Source organism: Sinohyriopsis cumingii, chromosome 10, assembly GCF_028554795.1.
Source record: "Sinohyriopsis cumingii isolate HCF-2022 chromosome 10, ASM2855479v2, whole genome shotgun sequence".
In the NCBI taxonomy this organism is placed as follows: Eukaryota; Metazoa; Mollusca; class Bivalvia; order Unionida; family Unionidae; genus Sinohyriopsis; species Sinohyriopsis cumingii.
In genome coordinates, this window is record NC_142970.1 from 36,432,524 (window position 1) to 36,456,835 (window position 24,312).

At 33.0% G+C, this 24,312-nt stretch overlaps 1 protein-coding gene across 38 annotated transcripts in view; it reads left to right on the top strand.

The window, feature by feature from the left end:
* LOC149789875 (uncharacterized) overlaps positions 1–24,312 on the top strand; it is a 704,306-nt gene that overhangs the window by 291,605 nt on the left and 388,389 nt on the right. For 36 of the 38 annotated variants that reach the window (XR_016423748.1, XM_089971883.1, XM_089971882.1 and 33 more), the window contains 14 exons: positions 2,528–2,830; positions 5,163–5,293; positions 6,800–6,992; positions 8,084–8,135; positions 11,098–11,166; positions 12,716–12,784; positions 13,379–13,450; positions 14,949–15,017; positions 15,534–15,602; positions 16,565–16,633; positions 17,329–17,415; positions 18,600–18,687; positions 21,039–21,339; positions 21,743–21,797. Coding sequence is in view for 37 of the 38 variants with exons in the window: in XM_089971883.1 (XP_089828009.1) it covers positions 2,528–2,830; positions 5,163–5,293; positions 6,800–6,992; positions 8,084–8,135; positions 11,098–11,166; positions 12,716–12,784; positions 13,379–13,450; positions 14,949–15,017; positions 15,534–15,602; positions 16,565–16,633; positions 17,329–17,415; positions 18,600–18,687; positions 21,039–21,339; positions 21,743–21,797 (1,627 nt within the window). In the remaining variant the exon portion in view is untranslated. The remainder of the gene's footprint in view (positions 1–2,527; positions 2,831–5,162; positions 5,294–6,799; positions 6,993–8,083; positions 8,136–11,097; positions 11,167–12,715; positions 12,785–13,378; positions 13,451–14,948; positions 15,018–15,533; positions 15,603–16,564; positions 16,634–17,328; positions 17,416–18,599; positions 18,688–21,038; positions 21,340–21,742; positions 21,798–24,312) is intronic. The other 2 variants (XM_089971889.1, XM_089971906.1) reach the window with 2 other exon arrangements.

Below are 24,312 nucleotides of genomic sequence, written 5' to 3' on the forward strand. Positions count from 1 at the left end.
CATGAATGAAATTGGACTATTCTCCATTATCCCAGTCTTGTTATACCCCACCATTAATGAGACTGGACTATTCTCCATTATCCCAGTCTTGTTATACCGCACCATTAATGAGACTGGACTATTCTCCATTAGTCAAGTCTTGTTATACTCCACCTTGAATGAAATTGGACTATTCTCCATTATCCTAGTCTTGTTATACCCAATCTTGAATGAGACTGGACTATTCTCCATTATTCTAGTCTTGTTATACCCAATCTTGAATGAGACTGGACTATTCTTCATTATTCTAGTCTTGTTATACCCCACTTTGAATGAAATTGGACTATTCTCCATTAGCCTGGTCTTGTTATAGTCAATCTTGAATGAGATTGGACTATTCTCCATTATTCTAGTCTTGTTATACCCTACCTTGAATGAGATTGGACTACTCTCCATTAGCCTAGTCTTGTTATACCCCACCCTGAATGAAATTGGACTATTCTCCATTAGCCTGGTCTTGTTATATCCCACCATAAATGAGATTGGACTATTCTCCATTAGCCAAATCTTATTATATCCCAACATGAATGAGACTGAAGTATACTGTGTTGCCTCTGCTGTCCAAAATGTCAGTCTATTCAGTTATGTTTTGCATTTTGGTCAATTTTTAGGCACTCTCGTGGGGCATTTATTAGAATACATTTCTTTGCACTTGAGTGGGGTATTTATTTGAACAAATTTCTTGTCACTGTAGTGGGGCATTTATCTCCACACATTTCTAGGCACTGTGTTGTGGCATTTATTTTGAATACATTTCAAGACACTTTGGTGGGGCATTCATTTAACGCATTTCAGGGCACTGTGGTGGGACATTTATCTCCACACATTTCTAGGCACTGTGATAGGGCATTTATTTAACACATTTCTAGGTACTGTGGTGGATCGTTTATCTCCACACATTTCAAGGCACTGACAGGGCATTTATTTAACACATTTCTAGGCACTGTGGTGAAGTATTTATTTTGAACACATTTATATGCACTGTGTTGGGATGTTTATCTCCACACATTTCTAGGCACTATGATAGGGAATTTATTTAACACATTTCTGGGTACTGTGGTGGGACATTTATCTTGCATAATGGACACAGTAATTTTCATGTGGGCCTTCTCTGTATAGACACAGTAATTTTCACTTAGACTCTTGCATAATGGACACAGTAATTTTCATGTACGCCTTCACTGTATGGACACCTGTAATTTTCATGTAGACTCTTACATAATGGACACTAATTTTCATGTAGGTCTTCACTGTATGGACATCTGTAATTTTCATGTAGACTCTTACATAATGGACACAGTAATTTTAATGTAGGCCTTCACTGTAAGGACACCTGTAATCTTCACTTAGGCCTTCACTGTATGGACACAATAATTTTCACGTAGGCCTTCACTATATGGACAACTGTAATTTTCACATAAGCCTTCACTGTATGGAGACAGTAATTTTCACTTAGACTCTTGCATAATGGACACAGTAATTATCATATAGGCTTTCACTGTATGGACACCTGTAATTTTCATGTAGACTCTTACATAAAGGACACAGTAATTGCCATATAGGCCTTCACTGTATGGACATCTGTAATTTTCATGTAGACTCTTACATAATGGACACCAGCAATTTTGATGTAGGCCTTCACTATATGAACACCTGTAATTTTCATGTAGACTCTTACATATTGGACACAGTAATTGTCATATAGACCTTCACTGTATGAGCAACTGTAATTTTCATGTAGACTCTTACATAATGGACACAGTAATTGTCATATAGACCTTCACTGTAAGGACAACTGTAATTTTCATGTAGACTCTTACATAATGGACACAGTAATTGTCATATAGACCTTCACTGTATGAACAACTGTAATTTTTATGTAGGCCTTCACTGTATGGACACTTGTAATTTTTATGTAGACTCTTGCATAATGGACACCGGTAATTTTCTTATAGGCTTTCACTGTATGGATAACTGAAATTTTCATGTAGACTCTTACATATTGGACACCAGTAATTTTCATGTAGGCCTTCACTGTATGGACACCTGTAATTTTTATGTAGACTTTTGCATAATGGACACCAGTAATTGTCATATAGGCCTGCACTGTATGGACATCTATAATTTTCATGTAGACTCTTACATATTGGACACCAGTAATTTTCATATATACTTTTATTGTGATGCATTTTTTTTCTTCCTAGCCTCAATTTCACTAGGACAAGTCTGACTTTATCTTCAGACTTAATACAGTTTGTTGGTCTGTTTTAAGTCTGACATAATTTTCAGCCAATGGAATCTAGATACTAGGGTTTAGTTTAAAGTCCAGACTTAATGTTCTATTGGTGAAATTGAGGTTTGATGAGATAATTGCTACAGAAATTAATTTTGCTAGCTGCATGATTGATTTTACATTGTATTAGCTGCAATATACACATATAATTAATCTTAAAATACAGCAAAAATCATGCACAACATTTTTGTCCAGCTGCTGACATTGGAGATGTGCATACTGCACCAGAGTTCACAGCTCATCTTGAGGATGTTCGTGCTAAAGATGGTGGACAGGTTCATCTGGAATGCCGAATTGTTGGACACCCTCGTCCCACAGTCACATGGTACAAGGATGAAGCCCTTGTAGAAGAGACTGAGGAGTTCCAGCTGACCTACAAAGATGAAGTCTGCACACTTTTCATCCCAGATGTGTACCCAGAGGATGCTGGAAGATACACTGTTGTGGCTAAGAATGAACTGGGCACTGCAATGTCATCTGCTGAAATTTTTGTTGAAGGTATGTCTTCTTCTGTGATATGTACTTACAACACGTTAATTTTGTGTTATATTATGATATTTTTGAAATGATGTTGAAATTTTACCATGGAAAGAAAGATTCTTAGAATCTCCTTTATAACTTTGCATACCATTATAAGTACTGGAGATGATGGAATGAGCAAGTGGTTCAACTCATGTCTTTGAATTTATGAAATGTTCAGTAGTTGCTATTATTCTTATTTCACAGAATTATTTTAAACACAGCATTTCAACAAATAGAACATTTAATGCTTTGAAAACTTAGAAAAAAATGAGTGAGGTCAAATTTAATTTTGGGTCTCAGGAACCTGTTAAATAATAGTGACACATGAGTGGTCAGCCTGGTGTCAGGATAATGTGATTATGTAGGACATGATATATCAGTGCTTGACACATGAGTGGTCAGCCTGGTGTCAGGATAATGTGACTATGTAGGACATGACATCCCAGTGCCTGACGCATGAGTGGTCAGCCTGGTGTCAGGATAATGTGACCATATATGACATGATATCCCAGTGCTTGACACATGAGTGGTCAGCCAGGTGTCAGGATAATGTGACTATGTAGGACATGACATCCCAGTGCTTGACACATGAGTGGTCAGCCTGGTGTCAGGATAATGTCACTATGTAGGACATGATATCCCAGTGCTTGACATGATGCTTGACATCACTATAAACTGTCACACTCCAAACATCATGGTGTTATGACTCAAATTGTTAAAGCTACATTTTTTAAAAATCCAAAATTCTAAATAATAAGTTCTGGAACTGGGATATAAATGTTATATAGCAGTTATTGGTACTGTGATAGAAATGCTATCAATCACTAACACTTTTCGAGTTTATAATTTTTTTGGACTTGGCTTTTTATCACTAAAGTATTTGAAACCAAAATTGTGTTTAAACATGTATACTTTATTCAAAGAAATCATGAAATTCATTGAACCCCAAATATTATCTTTATATATTAGTGAACCACAAGGCAGAATCCATGTACTTAAGTAAAACCAAAGTAGAATCCATGTAGTTAAGTAAAACCAAAGTAGAATCCATGTACTTAAGTAAAACGAAAGTAGAATCCATTTACTTAAGTAAAACCAAAGTAGAATCCATGTACTTAAGTAAAACCAAAGTAGAATCCATGTACTTAAGTAAAACCAAAGTAGAATCCATGTACTTAAGTAAAACCACAAGGCAGAATCCATGTACTTAAGTAAAACCAAAGTAGAATCCATGTAGTTAAGTAAAACCAAAGTAGAATCCATGTACTTAAGTAAAACGAAAGTAGAATCCATGTACTTAAGTAAAACCAAAATAGAATCCATGTACTTAAGTAAAACCTAAGTAGAATCCATGTACTTAAGTAAAACCAAAGTAGAATCCATGTACTTAAGTAAAACCACAAAGCAGAATCCATGTACTTAAGTAAAACCAAAGTAGAATCCATGTACTTAAGTAAAACGAAAGTAGAATCCATGTACTTAAGTAAAACCAAAATAGAATCCATGTACTTAAGTAAAACCTAAGTAGAATCCATGTACTTAAGTAAAACCAAAGTAGAATCCATGTACTTAAGTAAAACCACAAGGCAGAATCCATGTACTTAAGTAAAACGAAAGTAGAATCCATGTACTTAAGTAAAACGAAAGTAGAATCCATGTACTTAAGTAAAACCAAAGTAGAATCCATGTACTTAAGTAAAACGAAAGTAGAATCCATGTACTTAAGTAAAACGAAAGTAGAATCCATGTACTTAAGTAAAACCAAAGTAGAATCCATGTACTTAAGTAAAACCAAAGTAGAATCCATGTACTTAAGTAAAACCAAAGTAGAATCCATGTACTTAAGTAAAACCAAAGTAGAATATCTGTATATTAATAAAACCCAAGACAGAAATTTTGTATATTAGCAAAAGCAAGACAGAAGTTTTGCATATTAGCAAAACCAAGACAGAAGTTTTGTATACTAGGACACCCAAGACAGAATCTGTGTATATTAGTAAAAGGAAGACAAAATCTTTGTATATTAGTAAAACCCACTACAGAATTGTTTTATATTAGGAACACCCAATACAGAATCTTTGTATATTAGTAAAACCCAAGACAGAATCTTTGTATATTAGTAAAACCCAGTACAGAATCTGTGTATATTAGTAAAAGCCAAGACACAATCTGTGTATATTAGTAAAACCCAAGACACAATCTGTGTATATTAGTAAATCCCAAGACACAGTCTGTGTATATTAGTAAAACCCAAGACACAATCTTTGTATATTAGTAAAACTTAAGACACAATCTATGTTAATTTCAGTTGAAGAAGAAGAAGAGGAGGCTGAAGACACAATACCTCCAACCTTCACCCAGAAGCCCAAATTCCAGAATGTAGATGAGGGACAGGATGTCACATTTGAGACCAAGATTGTTGCTGTCCCTAAACCAGAGGTCAGTCTGACACATTGTTTAAATTATCACTGGAAGTTCAATTTATTTTGTTATGTAATTTGTGTTATGTTACATGACGACATCATAAGGAAGTTAGCAAAATAAACAAAAGCGTCCAAAATGATATGGAACTATTAGTACTGAGCTTTTTTCAGCATTATAGTTAACAAAGTTTCATTGTCCTTAACAATATGGGTAAATCATATCATTATATATTTCTAAAACTTTATTAAAAAAATTCACGTTACCAGAGCTGCCAACCCTCCTGATTTAGACATGAGACTCATGAATTTTAATGTACATGCCCGTTCTTCTACTTGGAGTGTAACTTCTCATGATTCGTCATCATTGGAAAAAAAATAACCCGGTACAATAGTAAATTCACATTCCACTTCCATGTCTTAGTGTAGTGTCTGCATCTGTTTATAATCTGTGCTACGGAAGCAGGTTCTCGGTTGCATTAAAGACACTAGTACAGTGTTCATTGTTCAGCCTTGACTGTGCTGTTAAATTTTATAAAGACAACATCCAGCAAAAGGGCAAAAAGATATGAAACTATTTTCAAAAAAGGGTATACACAAGAGTTCCAGTGTATAATGGAATTGAGGAAAGGTATTCCTTACACATTTTGTACCATATGCTGGTGTGATTTCTCAATCTCTTATTGTGGGGCCCTGAGTGGCTGAGTGGTTTAAAGTGCTCTCCATTTTGGATCACTGCCATCTCATCTCTGTCTGCATGGGTTCGAGTCTCAGATTCGGCTAATGTGGGTATGTGAGAAAGCTTGCCAGTAGCTTCTCGTGGGTCAGTGGTTCTTTCCAATGTTTTCCCGGGTTCTTCCTCCACCATTAATACTGGCCACCATGTATAGCCTATCGTGTGCTGAAAAATGGCGTTAAACCCCCAAAAAAACAACAACATCAATCTCTCATTGCAGGAAGAATGGCATAGTGAAACACATTGATACAAAGAAACATAAGGATAATGTACATTGTGTACAAAGTAATAAAAAAAGAATAGGTTTCAGTTTTGAGTGCACAGTGACAATGTTATTAATACGGAATGGTTTTTGCGTCATTTCTTATTGAACACAACTTACCCTTAAGTTGTGCTGCTCATGCAGGTTATTTCGAAAAATGTTTCCTGATAATAAAATAGCAAAAAAATGTATTGCTTGAACAAAAACTGCAGCTGTTGTTGTAAAGATGCATTTAAAGTCTAAGGTCATGAGAGAAAAAAAATCTCCAGATTTTCTTATGTTGAAAGTGGGAGATCTTATTTCTTATTTTTGGAAAGTTGGTAGCTCTTTGTTACCATTACCCATAGTATTCTTTTGTTCATTCTTCAAAGTATTATAGCTAGAAATCATATTAATCAAACCTCATGGACCTAACTTATTCTAATGGACAGTAATTTTTTTCTGGCATGTTCGACACAAACTAGTATTGTATTTAAGACATAAAATGTGCCTGTCATTGACTTTGTGTTTGTCTCATTTCAATTCAGATATTCTGGAGTAAGGATGGAACCCGAATCATTGATTCCAAACATTTCTCAATAGATTTGGATGAAACTAACAATGTTTATGTCACTTCTCTCACAATTCATGATGTCACTTCTCAAGATGCAGGAACATACAAGGTCACTGCAACCAGCAAGGCAGGAGAAGAAACAGTCTCTGTGTCTCTACTTGTCAAAGGTAAAATGTGTTATATTTATTGGTGAAAATATTACATGCTTGTTGGTGTATAAACCAGCTGTGGACAACATGGCTCTAGATATGGTGTCCTGTAATGTACTCACAGATCAGTACAACATTCAGTACAACATAATATAGAAATGCTATCCTGTACTCACAGGTCAGAATAACAGAGTTCTGAACATGCTATCCTATAATGTACAGATCAGTACAACATAGATCTAGACATGCTGTCCTATAATGTACTCACAGATTGGTACAACATAGATCTAGACATTCTAACCTATAATGTACTCACATATCAGTGCAACATAGATCTAGACTTGCTGTTCCACAGTGTACTCACAGATTGGTACAACATAGATCAAGACATGGTGACCTATAATGCACTCACAAATGCACTCACAGATCAGTACAACATAGATCCAGACATGGTGTCCTATAATGCACTCACAGATCAGTACAACATAGATCTAGACTTGCTGTCCCACAGTGTACTCACAGATCAGTACAACTTAGATCCAGACATGGTGTCCTATAATGTACTCACAGATCAGTACAACATAGATCTAGACTTGCTGTCCCACAATGTACTCACAGATCAGTACAACATAGTTCCAGACATGGTGTCCTATAATGCACTCACAGATCAGTAGAAAATAGATCTAGACTTGATGTCCTGTAGTGCACTCACAGATCAGTACAACAGAGATCTGAACATGATATTCTATAATACACTCGCCTATCAGGGTCTACACTGTTTATTCTCAATATTTCAAGGAGCAGGTTTTAGTCAGTGCTGTTATCACTTGTATTTGTGTTATGTAGGTGTACTTATGGTAATTACAATTCAACATAGCCATATTAGGTAGATTTTATAAGACATTTGTGAATTGTTATGTGTACCAGCATATGAACAGTTTTCTTTGAAATGATACCTGTAAATGGTTATCTTGTCGAAGTTGAAGATGAAAAAAAAACAATTACTAAACATGACCATGCTTTAGAAATTGTAGAAAGAGATGTATCATTATTGGCATTTTAGACAAGATTGATTGATTGATTGATTGATTGATTGATTGATTTTTCAGAATCTCCTGATGGAGAACAAAAGGACTTCAGAGGGCAGCTTAAGACAGAAGTGTAAGTACAGCATGACTAATGAATATCATTACTAATTAGAAACAAGATTAATTAAGACAGTGATGTATTCTTGCATATTGGTAGTGTTTTGTAATGCAGTGTAATTAAGTACTGCATGAGTGATGAATGTTTGAATGCAAACAGACAATGTGATGTTGTCATTATTTATTCAATATGCATCCGAGTTTTCAAACAGTAGCACATGCTATGTTCCTTGTATTAAAGTCATTTATTTTGGTTTATTTGTCTGTGTGTTATTGTAGTACATTGCATTATGTTGAATTTACCCTGGGTTTTTTATGAAGACTAATAAATACTGGCATTGTGTTGAATTTACCCTGGGTTTTTTATGAAGACTATTAAATACTGGCAGTGTGTTGAATTTTCCCTGGGTTTTTTATGAAGACTAGTAAATACTGGCATTGTGTTGAATTTACCCTGGGTTTTTTATGAAGACTATTAAATACTGGCAGTGTGTTGAATTTACCCTGGGTTTTTTATGAAGACTACTAAATACTGGCATTGTATTGAATTTACCCTAGGTTTTCTATGAAGACTACTAAATACTGGCATTGTATTGAATTTACCCTAGGTTTTCTATGAAGACTACTACCCTGTTTTATTATGAAGACTACTAAATACTGGCCAACAACAATCAGATCTTCATTGATGTTCATGCTTCATTAATTTAGGAGTCCTGGACATAAATTGAAAGTTGCTAAATAGATAGACATCATAAAACATTTTAACAGATGTCATTCTAGAACAGTTGGATGCCAAATTTCTTTGTTTATCTTTTGATTCAGTCAAGCCTATCAGAATAGTGCTAGGTATTTTTGTATTACAATCACATTATTTTATAATATCCCCTCCCACTTTCCCCATTGTTTGTATTACAATCACAATATTTTATAATATCCCTTCCCACTTTCCCCATTGTTTGTATTACAATCACAATCTGTTATAATATCCCCTCCCACTTTCCCCATTGTTCGTATTACAATCACAATATTTTATAATATCCCCTCCCACTTTTCCCCATGTTCTTCAGATGCTTTAGATTAGGACTACAAAATCAAAAGTTCTCCATTAATATTCTGAGAAGCACAATTTTTCAAGTATAAATGTTAAGCAACTATTTGTTATCAGTATTTATGGTTTTAAAACATTATAGTGATTGTTTGTACCACATGATCTCATGAAGTATACAGAATGTAATTTATTCAATTATTTTGTATTTTTTCCTGTCACAGACTATAGACCCAATCAACTTAGAAAATTATCAGAAAAAAACACTTTTGTTCTGATGCAAATATTTGAAAGAAGGTTACAGTACACAGCCCATAATTGAAATTAGACCACTGGCTATGTATGTTTGATATTTTGGATTGAATATGATCTAGTTACTTTGACTATAAAGGACTTGCTATGACTATAAAGGACTTGCTATGACTATAAAGAACTTGCCGTGACTATAAAGGACTTGCTATGACTATAAAGAACTTGCCGTGACTATAAAGGACTTGCTGTGACTATAAAGGACATAAAGGATTTACAAGGACAGTAAAGCTCATCACAGTTAGCTGAGTTCAGAACATTTTAGTATATACAGTAGTCCTTCTCTTGAATGGCACCCTGACTAGTGGTAACCCGTTTCTTATGGCCAGAAGCCCTTGGTACAGAAAAGTTTATGTTCAAAAATACAACTCATGAATGGCCACCCCTCTAACGTGGCCAGCAGCCATCATATTAGTACAGAAATGCAAATTGTTCCCCTCACAAGCAGCCACTTTTTATTTAAAATGTGTCCAGAACCAATAATTCATATCATGAAGTAAGGTAAGTAATCAGATTATCTTTACCACTGATACATGTCTCCCGATGTCAGGTTTCCATTACTAAAGAAATGTTGACTAAAGTACATGTAACACTAAGATTAATATTATATCATTATCTATAAAAGCCAACATTTACAGGAAATGGGCTCAACAATTTTATGATGAAGTTTTGGGCTTCACACATCTGTCAAGTTATTCTCGTTGATGATTACAGCCGGATGTAATTATCATGATCATAATATGATCAGCATAGGCTAAAAATAGAATCTGTAGATTAACACACACAGAGAAATAAACCTTGAACAAAACAGGGTACCAGACAAAGACAGAAAAATCACATGACAATACAAATATAATTTTCTTTACAAAAAAGGCATGTTGTCCACTCTACAAAAGTTTTGTCTGCAGAATTAAATCGCATACAGTTAGCAACAGCCAAATAGATCATTACCAAACATTAACATGTCATCACGTAAATGGAGATGTATTATTTTAGAAAAACACAAGTTATTCTACTGAGCATCGGGTAGGGTGGGGAGGGGGGACTAGCTGAACATTTTTATGTAGAAAAGAGTCGAATAAAACAATTTTATGTTGAAAAGACTCGAATAAACAACATTCTAACCGATAAGGAGGTTATTCAGCAGCAGTAGGAAAATGGAGCAAATGGAAAGAGAATTATGTATGTACATGTACCAAGATTTAAATGACATTTTTGCAATGTGCATGATAACAATACCCGCTTGCATATCAGACTTATGTCAAGAATAAGAAGTAGTATATTCAGTTGAAATAAGCCTATTCATAAGACAAGAAAAACCTTTTAATAATTAATGTTACTTTTAAATGAAGATATTAAATGCTTTGAAGTATGTAATTTTCTTACTATGTGCATTACATATACTTCTCACACAAAATTTAGTCCCCCTCTGGAAAGGCCATGAATCTTATAAGGCCACTTTCCTGGTGCCGTATAAGAGGGGGACCACCGTATAATAAGCAGGTATATTCATACTCATTATGTTATGCTTAACTTTGATATGTGAAAGTAGTTGGCTGAATAAAAACCTGCATTTGGTTGGCTGTTACACGCTTTGTACGTTTTTGTTTTCTTGCATGTACAGGACAACTAAAGTTGGTGTGAAATACGATGCAGATCAAGTTGATTTTAGATCACAGCTAAAAAGAGATGTGTAAGTTGAATAGAATAATTCTTTAAATTGACAGTTATTTAGATATTGAGTATTACTTCTGTGCATATAATTATTACAATAATTGCAGAACACATATATTATAATAATGCTAGAATACACATATTACAATAATGCCAGAATACACAAATTACAGTAATGCCAGAATAAAAATATTATGATAAAGCCAGAATACACATATTACAATAATGCCAAAATACACATATTACAATAATGCCAGAATACACATATTACAATAATGCCAGGATACACATATTACAATAATGCCAAAATACACATATTACAATAATGCCAGAATACACATATTACAATAATGCCAAATACACATATTACAATAATGCCAGAATACACATATTACAATAATGCCAAAATACACATATTACAATAATGCCAGACTACATATATTAAAATAATGCCAAAATACACATATTACAATAATGACAAAATACATATTACAATAATGCCAAAATACACATATTACAATAATGACAAAGTACATATTACAATAATACCAGAATACGTTTATTACAATAATGCCAAAATACTTATTGCAATAGTGCCAGAATACATGTTACAATAATGCCAGATCAAAAATATTATAAGGTCAGAATACACATATTGCAGTAATACCAAAATACATATTACAGTGAATCCAAAATACATATATTACAATAATGCCAGAACACACATATTACAGTAATTCCAGAATACAAATGTTACAAAAATGCCAGAATCCAAAATATTAAAATAATGCCAGAATACAACTGTTATAAAATTGTGACAATACTGATATTACAATAATGCCAGATTAGTAAACCTTTTAAATACTGAGTAAAATTAGTTCTAATTGAAAGATCTAAGAGAGAATAATTTTATAAACAGGATGTTTCTTTTATGTAATAAGATTAATTCAGGATTTGTAAACATACTTTTAATATGAAAGTATGGCTTGATTGCCATTTAAAGGAATACTTTCTTAAAACTTAAATGCTATAGTTAACTTGAATTCTAAATTATACTAAACCTTAGGAAATGTTAAAAATATGAATCTAGTTCATTGGCTTTTGGTATTGTGTGAGGGATTTTTTTTTAAGTCATAGAAAAGACACTTTTAAGTATTTGTGTAAGATTTTACCAATGGAGTTATTTTGCAGCCATGAAGTTAAATAAGTTTTACTGTATTTTTTTTGACACTAATTTAGTTGTAGCTTTGACATTTCTGCCTTCATGAGGAACTTGGTTTACACTGTGGGCTACATTTGGACATAATATTCTGCCTCCACTCATATGTCCTGACAATCATTTTTTATGCCACAAATTTACGCAAACATATTCTGAACAATGTTTTATAATGAACATAGACATTTAGATATTGACAAATGCAAGTTAACTTCAAAGAACATGAATTTTTATAATTTCTGCAGTCATATGCATGATGGAAAATTTTAACAGAAATTGGAATCATGTAGTAAAATTTAAGTTGGGTGTGCTGTTTGATAAGTGTTGCCCTAATTAAACAATTTGCATGTAGGAAAACAAAGGAAGGTGTAAAATATATGGCGGAACAAAAGGACTTCCGGGAGACTCTGACAGCTCATGTGTAAGTTCAGATTCATTAGCCTTTATTTTGTTGAGTAAACTCCAGTCAGGTTTGGGTTCTTAAAGAAACACATCCGAAAACTTAAGCATTTTCCTCTTGGAAAAAAAAATAATTTAATTTAGATTTGTATTGAAAATAACCTGTATCTAAAAGAAAATCATAATGTGTATTCATGACATTATTTATATAAACACTGAAAGACATGTTCAGTCTTTGGAAAAATACATTAAAGTTGATAGTTTTCTTATTAAAGCAGATCACAGTGAAATAATGGTTAATTTAAAAAAAACTCATTTTTATACTGACAGAAGGACCACTTTGATTGAAAAAGGATTTTCAACTTATAATAAGACAATAAAGTCAAGATAGATTAATTGGTAGAAAACTTTTGAACCTTCCCTGTTGTATTTATTCACAATTTTTGAAAGAGTATACATCAGTGGAAACTTTATAAAAAAATTAGAGACAGTCTGGTGGAATTTTTTACGTATTATGCATTTTACAGTGCAGAGCAAGATTTTAAACAGTTTTTCTCACTTTAGCACATTTTCCTCTTTTTTTTCCTTAATTGAGTTCACATGTTTACTTCATTAGGAAAACAAAAGAAGGTGTGACATATGAAGCTGAACAGGTTGATTATAGGGACATGGCACTCACTAGACAAGTGTAAGTGGATCTATTTGTCACTTCATGTATTATTGGGAAACAACACTCACTAGACAAGTGTAAGTGAATCTATTTGTCAGTTCATGTATTATAGGGAAACAAAACTCACTAGACAAGTGTAAGTGAATCTGTTTGTCAATTCATGTATTATAGGGAAACAAAACTCACTAGACAAGTGTAAGTGGATCTATTTGTCACTTCATGTATTATAGGGAAACAAAACTCACTAGACAAGTGTAAGTGAATCTATTTGTCAGTTCTTGTATTATAGGGAAACAACACTCACTAGACAAGTGTAAGTGAATCTGTTTGTCAGTTCATGTATTATAGGGAAACAAAACTCACTAGACAAGTGTAATTGAATCTATTTGTCACTTCATGTATTATAGGGAAACAACACTCACTAGACAAGTGTAAGTGGATCTATTTGTCACTTCATGTATTATAGGGAAACAACACTCACTAGACAAGTGTAAGTGAATCTATTTGTCAGTTCTTGTATTATAGGGAAACAACACTCACTAGACAAGTGTAAGTGAATCTATTTGTCAGTTCATGTATTATAGGGAAACAAAACTCACTAGACAAGTGTAAGTGAATCTATTTGTCAGTTCATGTATTATAGGGAAACAAAACTCACTAGACAAGTGTAAGTGAATCTATTTGTCAGTTCATGTATTATAGGGAAACAAAACTCACTAGACAAGTGTAAGTGAATCTATTTGTCAGTTCATGTATTATAGGGAAACAAAACTCACTAGATAAGTGTAATGAATCTCCTTGTCAGTTCATACATTAATAAGGGAAATAATTTTAAAAAAATAATATTATCCAAGTACATGCCATAAAAAATATCAATTTAATTTTCTGAGATTAGTTACATGAATAATGGAGACAGAAGTATAAAGATTTGTGTGCCCGTTTGTTTACTCTGGAATCATTATGGAAAACAATTTAAATAAACAGGAAAGCAATTTAATGGCATTAGAATCTTAGACAGCTTCTGTATAGTACTTCAGGCAGAATTATTTCAGAAGCAAATGCTCATAAAAGGTAAATGCCTAAAAATAATTGTTTCAAAATTATTTGATTTAGTAATTTTTAATCAATTTTCTTGTAAGAGATAAAGAAGAAAAAAGACTGTCTCAGAACATTTAAAATTCAGATTGCAGGGGATATTAATTTGATATTTGCTTGTGATCATAGAAAGAGACTTGATTAACAAAATCTCATAATTTATATGTTCTTACCCATGGATCCTGTTTCATAAATTGTAGTACCCTAACCTTATAATCTGCCAGTATTCTGGGTACTTTGATTATTTGTGGAATGCCTCTGTTTTTCACTAAGTCATGAAATGTTTGCAACCTATTAAAAAGATATGGAATTTAGTATTTAAAGTTTTAAATATTTAAATTCTAGGTAAACATTCATAATCCTTCTTGTGCATACTGCCTAATTTCTTCCTTTTATTGATTTGGCATGTTTGCTTGAATAGGAAAACAAAAGAAGGAGTGAAGTTGGAAGCTGAACAATTTGATTATAGGGATTCCCTTACAAGACAAGTGTAAGTGTTTCCATGAAAGATTAGAATAAAGCAAATTACAATAATATTTTCATGAACACAATATATTTTTATTTAGCAAGACTGCAAAATTAACATATTCTGTTAATATTGATAAGTATGTTTAAACCTACAATATGCATATGGCTCGCATATAAAAAAAATTAACATTTCTTACATATATGTTGGAATTAATCCAATTGCAAATAAACACTGAAACAAAAGTATATAATTGATGTTTTTTAAAGTAAAACCATAAGTGTTTCAGTTTTTAAACCTTGAGTTTGAGATAGGAGTTATGAAAAGATTATTTTTTACAAACTCTTGTGTGACTTTAAATGGTCTAAAGGTTGTATATTTAAGAGACTTTTAAGGCATTTTACACTTACTAAAAAGAAAATTTAAATCTAATACTGATGTATTGAAACACAATTTAAGTTAAACGGCATGAAATATTATTTTTTTTTTCATTCTCAAGTATGGTATTATCTATAATTATTGTTATTGGTTGTTATTTAGGCCAACAAAGGTTGGTGTCATTTATGAGGCAGAGCAGGTTGATTACAGAAATGCATTAACAAAGAAAGTGTAAGTGCTCAGTGGTGGAGGTATTTTAGTTTTATCTTTTTTCAAAGAATAAATTCATTATTGCAGACTTTATCAGAAAAAATGAAGAAAGGGTAAAAATCATCAAGTTTGTTTTCTTCAAGGAAGATAAAATGTGTCACAGATGGTTAATACACACACACACACACACACACACACACACACACATATATACATATATATATATATATATATATATATATATATATATATATATATATATATATATATATAAAATCAGCAACTATTTTCATAAACAAATTATAGTGCTTTTTAATAACTTTTATTAATAAAAATAATAACCTAAAATTATAAAATCATTCAAACTGTTTAAATAGTGTTGCCAGTGATTGCCATCTATACTTACTTATAAGACGGGTCCAACTGCAATCATGATAGACTCTAATCTGCCATTATATTATGCGCTGGTGTTTCTGGTTGTGTTGATTGTCTAATCTGTCAGCATATAATATCAGATTCTGCATCTGTCCAGTTTACATTTTTACTCAACTTATAAGTTTGTATGTATGGTATATAATACAGTTGAACCTGTCTTGGAAGATGACCCATAAATAATGGTCTTTCAAGACAGGTGGTATGTCATGACAGTTCATAATAATAAGTTGGTGAATTGAGAACCTGGTCTCTCAAGACAGGTGGTCTCATGGCAGAGGTCTCTCAAGTCAGGTTTGACTGTGTTTTGAATTGTATAAAATGCTCATGCTTATTACATTATCCTAATAAATCAAGCTCATTTGTTGAAAGAGATTATGTAGTGGGTGAATTGTTTAAATACTAACTTTGATACAGTATCTTAGTTCAAGTATTTTAGCATGACTTGTGCTATAAATGATTTATTTACTTAGTATACTAATTGTTAAATGAATTGCTGCCCTGTTTCCTTGCATGCTGTTTTTGTTAGAATGTTTGTCTTGTATTAACAGTCAAACTAAGGAAGGAGTGAGGTATGATTCAGAACAGCTCGACTTCAGACATCAGTTGAAGACTGAAGTGTAAGTTGTCCATCACAACTCAGTACAGTACGATTTACACATTTACAGCTTCAGTGTATCAGCAAGAATCATACATTAGGTATTGTCTTGTAACCACCTAGAACTAAAGGAAAAACATTACCAACCCATGCATTATACAAAATTATTTTTAACAACACATTTACCCATAGTTGTATTAAAATACTTTCCTACATTCAGATTAACCTGTATTTAAGAGATTTGTACAAAAAGTTTGCAGTTGATTTAGTTGTGGCAAGCAACAAAAAAAAATGAGTGGTTAGGAAAAAAAGAAACAATTGGTGAAATTTGTGTTGGAATTTGTCTGGCCCAGTCCTGTAACATGGTAAATTTCAAACAGTATTCAGGTTGATTTGACTTAAATGCTTTTATTCTTCTCTGCAATGTAAAAGTAGCATATACATGGTATATTTTTAATCAAACATGAAAGCTCAGTAGAAATCTTCTATGAAATATAAAAGTAGCATATAGATGGTATATTTTTAATCAAATATGAAAGCTCAGTAGAAATTTGTAATTTTTCTTCATTGAAATGTGAAAGAAGCTTATAGATGGTATATTTTTTAATCAAACATGAAAACTCAGTAGAAATGAGTAATATTCAGTTCTGATGACATGATTATTACATATGCATGTTGCTTGATGCATGACATCCCTTGTATGAATCTTGTGTACAGGAAAACCAAAGTTGGTGTGCATTATCAGTCAGAACAGCTTGATTTTCGACATGTGCTTCTGTCACCTTCCAATGAGCAGACTCCAAGGTAAGACTAATTTGAATAAGTCCCTTTTGAAGACAAAGTATGGTGAAAATATTAGTATAAGCAGTACATTTTTATTTTTAGTTTTATTCATGGTAGAACTATTTGGATCCATTGCATTGATTGTCTTTGAGATGGGATCTGATTACTTTTGCATGAACACCATTCTCTTCTTCAGTTTCCATATCATCTTCTAGAGGTGTCCATTACAGTATGCTTTGTGTCATGCTATGAAGTTCTTTTTTGGAAAGTGATTGCTCACTGAAAAGTTCAAAATTAAGTAATCGTTCCATTTGGACATCAATATAACATCACCTTTACATGGGAATATTATAGTGATATGAGCTCAGAGAGATTTGACATAAAATGTTTTGACTTCTGACTCTTATTAAGTAGCAAAAGGAACCACACAATACCATCACATTAGAGAAAATGATTGAGTCTTGGAACATTTTAAGACCATGGCAGATCTTTAGGGATTACTCAACCAAGAAGACTGTTCATAATTGTCATACAAAAAAATTTGACTCATCATGCTCTTTGTTCTTTTCTTTTGCATTTGATAAGGAATTTACGATCGTGAACTTTGATGATGTCTGAATTCTTATTAAGGTATTTTTTTTATAGACAATTGGTGTCCAAGTACTTTTTCCTTAACATAATGACCCATTCCTGTGGATATTGAACCAAAGAGTAGCATAAGAAAAATGCATAACAAGCCGTACATGTTTTAGTGGCTCTTTATTGCCTGGACTATTAGCTATGTAAAAATATTAACTTTAGAAAAGTGAACTGTTGATTTCACAAGTGATCATCCTAAGTGTAGATCATTTTTAGACACAGTTGCTTTACAGTAACCAACATCAGTAAGGTTTACCAGTATTTTCTAATCAAAGGATTTACAAAAAAGTTTAATCTCAGATTGTTGAAATCTTCTGTACTCTAAATGCCTGTTTTGAAAGAATACAATGTTTTGAAATAATTCCCCTCCCCCAAAGTTATGTAAAAAATCATGGCAAACAATTTCTAAAAATTGTAACTTATTAAAATGTAACCTCTTGCCAACATTTCATCTTTTTGAGATAGGCTTAAGAATTTGGCAAGAAAGTGGATTCCGCAGAGTTGAATATTTGGGGAAATTTGCTTCTCTTGACAGAAATAAATCACAAATCTGTCTTTAATTTTAGAACCACAGAGGAGGTTTCAGAAGAGATCACCCTTATTGAAGAAGTTGAGAAACCTGTTGAGGCAAAAGTGGTTGATGTATCCTTTGAGGTAGAGTATTTTTTATGGTTGAGGTAGAGTATTTTTTACGGTTGAGGTAGAATATTTTTTATGGTTGATGTATCCTTTGAGGTAGAGTATTTTTTATGGTTGATGTATCTGTTGAGGTAGAGTATTTTTTATGGTTGATGTATCTGTTGAGGTAGAGTATTTTTTATGGTTTGATGTATCTGTTGAGGTAGAGTATTTCTTATGGTTGATGTATCTGTTGAGGTAGAGGATTTTTTATGGTTTAGATTTAACTACATATTGTTGAACAAAGTAAGTACACATACACTCAATTCTTATTTATTTGGCATTCTGGGAAAGGCAATATCAAGATCAGTACTGTATATACATGGCTTCCAACAGGTTTTTTAAAAAGTTATTTGGAAGAAAAATTGTTGCAGAAAAGGTGCTGTTATTTCAGATGAACTTGCTGTGTAATGTATCTGAATGAAAGAGCCTAGTCTACAATAAAAAGGCCACAGCTGATAATGACTTTGGGTAAGATAACATGACACAAGCTGTGTACAACCATCAGGAACCATAATTCAGTTCAAAGCACATATGCCACTTTCAGCTATATCTTTGTAAAGTCAGTGCTGTATAATTGCCTACAATAAGCCACAAATCAGAGGATGATTGGTGGGCTGTTTTTGAATGGAACTTTCAGCACGTTATAGGCTATATCTTGACAAGGAAATGGGATTCAGTAGAACGTGGAAGTGATCTTGTAAAAGGAAATGCTTTGGAATATTTAAATTTGTATGCAGATTCATCATCATGGATTTAATCCTATTTATTCTGTTTAAAACATTGCCACATTGTTGTAATAAGTCTTTTTTGTATGTTTATGGGTTGATTATACATGGGAGGGACAGGTGAAAGACAACAAGACTAGACACAATAGAGTTCTCATCTTTGATATTGAATAATGCTGTGGCTTCAGGGTGTCAGATAAATCTTGGATTGATTTCTTGGCTGCTTTGCAGTCTGTATGTTGCAATTAAAAAATATTTTTTGTGCTATTTACAGATTTTAATTGATTGAGTGACATCTAAGTTATCAGACATGCTATTATTAGCACATTCCTAAGAACATTCATATATATTAGATAAGAACACTGTGTATATTATATCAATGGAGAAATTATTACACACACACACACACACACACACACACACACATATATATATATATATATATATATATATATAATTTGGTGCTAGATTTGTGAGAACATCTAAATTTTGATGGAGAAATGGTCTAACACTCTTGTTGAGCCCTCAATAATTATACTGGGGATGAATAATAATAATTGTAAGATTATTTGTTATGTAACATGCTTTTTTGCCCCTTGACATTGGTATCAAGGTCACATAGGCCATTTGCACTAACATGTTGGCCAAAGTTTTTCAGTTGCATATATTACCTAAATGCAGTTTTGGAATATGTTTATACATGGCATGAACCATTTTGAAGCTAATATAATTTATTCTGAAACACTCGTCTTCACTCTTATGACTAAGGGGTCAGGGTCACAGTAATACAAGATTCATGTTCACTCTTATGACTAAGGGATCAGGGTCACAGTAATACAAGATTCATGTTCACTCTTATGACTAAGGGGTCAGGGTCACAGTAATACAAGATTCATGTTCACTCTTATGACTAAGGGGTCAGGGTCACAGTAATACAAGATTCATGTTCACTCTTTTGACTAAGGGGTCAGGGTCACAGTAATACAAGATTCATGTTCACTCTTATGACTAAGGTGTCAGGGTCACAGTAATACAAGATTCATATTAACGTTTGGTTAAAGTGTAATCATTGTCACAGAAGATATCAGTTATAGGTAAAGTATTTTGATTTGCTCATATTTCCTAAACCTCATGATGGATTTTATTCTCTAGGAATCATTGTCAAGCTGAGTCAATTTATTCTGATTTGTACTGGCTTTCCCCATTGTCCCTTGGGTTATGACACAGTAAAAAAAAAACAACATGCTTTTAGATTTGGGTTGAAATTATTTCATTCTCCTTTATTTCTTAAACCTCTTGTTGGATTTTATTCATGTTTGGGGTAAATCTTTATGAAACTTAGATTACTGATTCTGTGACAGTCGTTTGCCCTGTTAACATTTTGGTTTTGGTCTCAATTATAGAATGCTGGCATTAATATACCTTATAAACCCTGGTCTTATTAAAACTTTGCAATCTTCAGATGAGTTGTCTGACACTTAGTTATGTCAAAATTTGAGTAATTTTGTATCATGTCTATGAATGCACTAAAAATAGATTTTTGTTCTTCATACAGTTGTAATTTCCATTTATTGCAATATGTATTTATGATTTATATAGGAAGAGAAAGTTGAAGTTATCTCCCCTGAATTTGTCCTTACCATGGACGACCTGAAAGTCAAAGAGGGCAAACCTGCCAAATTTGTCTGCAAAGCCACAGGTCAGCCCACACCAACTATCACCTGGTACCATGACAACCAACCTATTGAGGATGGTGAGGTCTATAAAATTTCATCTGTTGAAGAAGGTCATAGCACTCTTCTTATACCGGAATGTTTCCTTGAAGATACTGGGGTGTACGTTGCCCGAGCTGTGAATGAAGTTGGGGAGGTAGAGTGCAGTGCCACCCTGGATGTTCAAGGTAAGTCATTTCAGTTTTGAATTCATTATTTCTGTGATACTTGATTATTATCATTAAATTATATTTTTCCATGTGGTTTTGTGATTTATTTAGGCTATACCAGTTTTAGCAGACTATTAAATGGTGTGATGGAGAATTTTCTTTTCCTCATTCATTTACAAAGAATTCAGTGCAAAACACTTTATCATTTAATTTGATTTTCTTAATAGTGATTTACCCAGAGTCTGCCATTTACCTTATTTTTATTTTGTGGTTGGAATATTATTTTGTTTCAAAAGTTTACATGTATCACCATCTTGGGGAGCTTTCATTCTGTGTAGACTTTACGGCTTTAGTAATGGACACAACACTCTCATATCTTTGTCATTCTTGCAAATATCTTATATTGATATTTTAATTATAGAAATAAAAGAAAAAGCTGAACAACTCGACTTCAGGGATACTCTCAAGCAAGAAGTGTAAGTTGATTATTTGCAGTGAATTAATTAATCATCTCAGAGGCACACACACAAATGTTGTCCTGCATGTGTCATGCTTTGGAATGCTCTGATTATTATTGTTTAGTGCTATATATAAAACAATGGAATGGCAGTTTATAAAAAAAATATGATAATTTATTTGTGATTGCTCAAGGGGAGGCAGATTGTCTGTCCATCCCACCATGTCACGCCATGTCAAAAAAAATTGTTTCTGCTCAATATTTTTTGAAGGTCTTCATGTATTGAAGCAAAAGTTGTCATGAGGCTCAAGGTAAAGAAGACTTAGTTTGATTTAATTTTCAATACAAACTTTTACAAAGCTATGGTCCCTTTTTGACTTTGTCCTTCAATTTCTGCTCAAGAAAATTTGAAAGACTTAATGGACTGAACCAAATTTAGTATAGGGCTTTACATCAAGAAGACATAAAGGACATCTTTATTTTCCCTGTTTCTGACAGAACTTTGCACAGTTGTGGCTCCTTTTTGATTAAAAACTGTTTGCTTCAATAGTGTTATTTTGGGAACTGTATATGTGTCTTGTAGAGATATTTTTGGTTAACATGTTCATATATTAAGGTGATTGAATAGATGACCACTGGATCATGAAACCTCCCAATTTATCAAATGGATTAGGCAAAAATAAAAACATACCCATCAGTCATGATCAAGCAGTTCACTATACTCACAAGTTTCACAATTTCTTGTCATGTCAGTTTTATTCAGTGGCAGATTTCCCTGTGATAACCTTATTTTAGATGTAGTTGGCTCAGTCTTTAGGCCTACAGTAGCATTTAAAACCACTATTCCTTGTAACATTTCTAAGCCAGTCTGAGTGGTTAGGCTCAATTGCATATTTGGAGGAATAGGTGCCATACGTGGAGTTGTTGTGTCAAGATCATTTCAAGAATTTTCAGAGTTTAGATATTTTGGCAATACATTATGTTATCACAATCACAATACATTCATTTACCACAGTGGCAATATATTATTATCACAATGGCAATACATTCTGTTATCACAATCACAATACATTCATTTACCACAGTGGCAATATATTATTATCACAATGGCAATACATTCTGTTATCACAGCTGCAATATATTCTGTTACCAATGGCAGTACATCCTGTTATCACAATATCAACACATTCTGTTATTGTCAACAATATTGGTGTTTTGAACAATCTAGTTATTAGAACTCACTCCAGTCAGCAGTTACATGCATTATTGTAATCTTGGTCACAATCTGACTAGAGATGAGTATTTGAGCAATGACTAAGGTTTGATGACTAAAGCTTGATGGGTTTTAAACAATTATACTTTTTCCATTCAAACAAATTATCATATCTGCTGCAGTCTGTCAGCTTGCCCAGAGCTTACAGAAACTAAGCTAATTATATAATTTAGGGTCAGTCACTTTAGATATAAAACTAATTTGATCATTTATGGCCAGCCACGGCAAATATTGTGGGACTGTGAACATTTATCACCATTGGTAGTACATGTACACAAAGAGACTTGCATAGTTTTACAATTTGTCAGCAGAGTATAAATGGCATTCCTTCCTCATTAGTGAATAATTCACAGTGTATTATTTTTTTAATCTCCATTAATCTTTTCCTATATTACCAGTAGCTTTACATTTTAGCTATATACTTAAATTATCTATCTTGACAAACAAGGAATTTTCCACCCATTGTAATGCATGTTAGATATTACCATATACAGAATGTAAGCTTTGCAAGAAAGATTAAAATGTATCTTCTTCACTAACCTTTTTTTACACTGTTTAACAGTGGTTTTGCATGGCAGTGATACATAACATATTGCCTGCAACCCCCACCACCATATTTGTGCAATGGGGGGGAGTCGTATAGTGTTACACATGTCCATTCATTCATCCTATGGCTTGCAAAGTTCAATTTGGAAAGTCTTGTTATCGAAATTTGAGTTACAGTTCTTTTTTTGCCTTAAATGTTTCCCCTTGCATGTTGAATAATAATGCCAGAGGCATCTGTATCCACAGTAAACCACTGTAAACATTTCTCAGACTGGTAATAAAGAAGTAATGTGATCACTGAGATCAGGTAAGAAAAGATGTATAGGAGTCTGCAACCTAGTTTTCCGTCTTGTATAACAGAATATGTATTGGATCTGAATAAACACCTATGGATTCTTGAAAATGCTTTTTGTTTTTATTGTAGTTTTATTAGGCATGGCATTTTGTGCATGATAAAAATGGTTTCCTGTTGATTTTTAGGAAAACCAAAGTTGGTGTTGTATATGGCATGGAACAGCTTGATTTCAGGTCCCTGCTGAAGCCTGCTGCAAGAAAGGCCAAGTAAGTTGTTACACATGGAAAACATATTTTTGAAAACTTTTTATACAATTCGTCAGGAATATATTGCAAAAATTAAGTATATGTAGAAATTGTGGTAAAGTTAGAAATTGATTTGCCTTCCAGTTTTTGACTCACCTGTATTAGCCTACTGGTG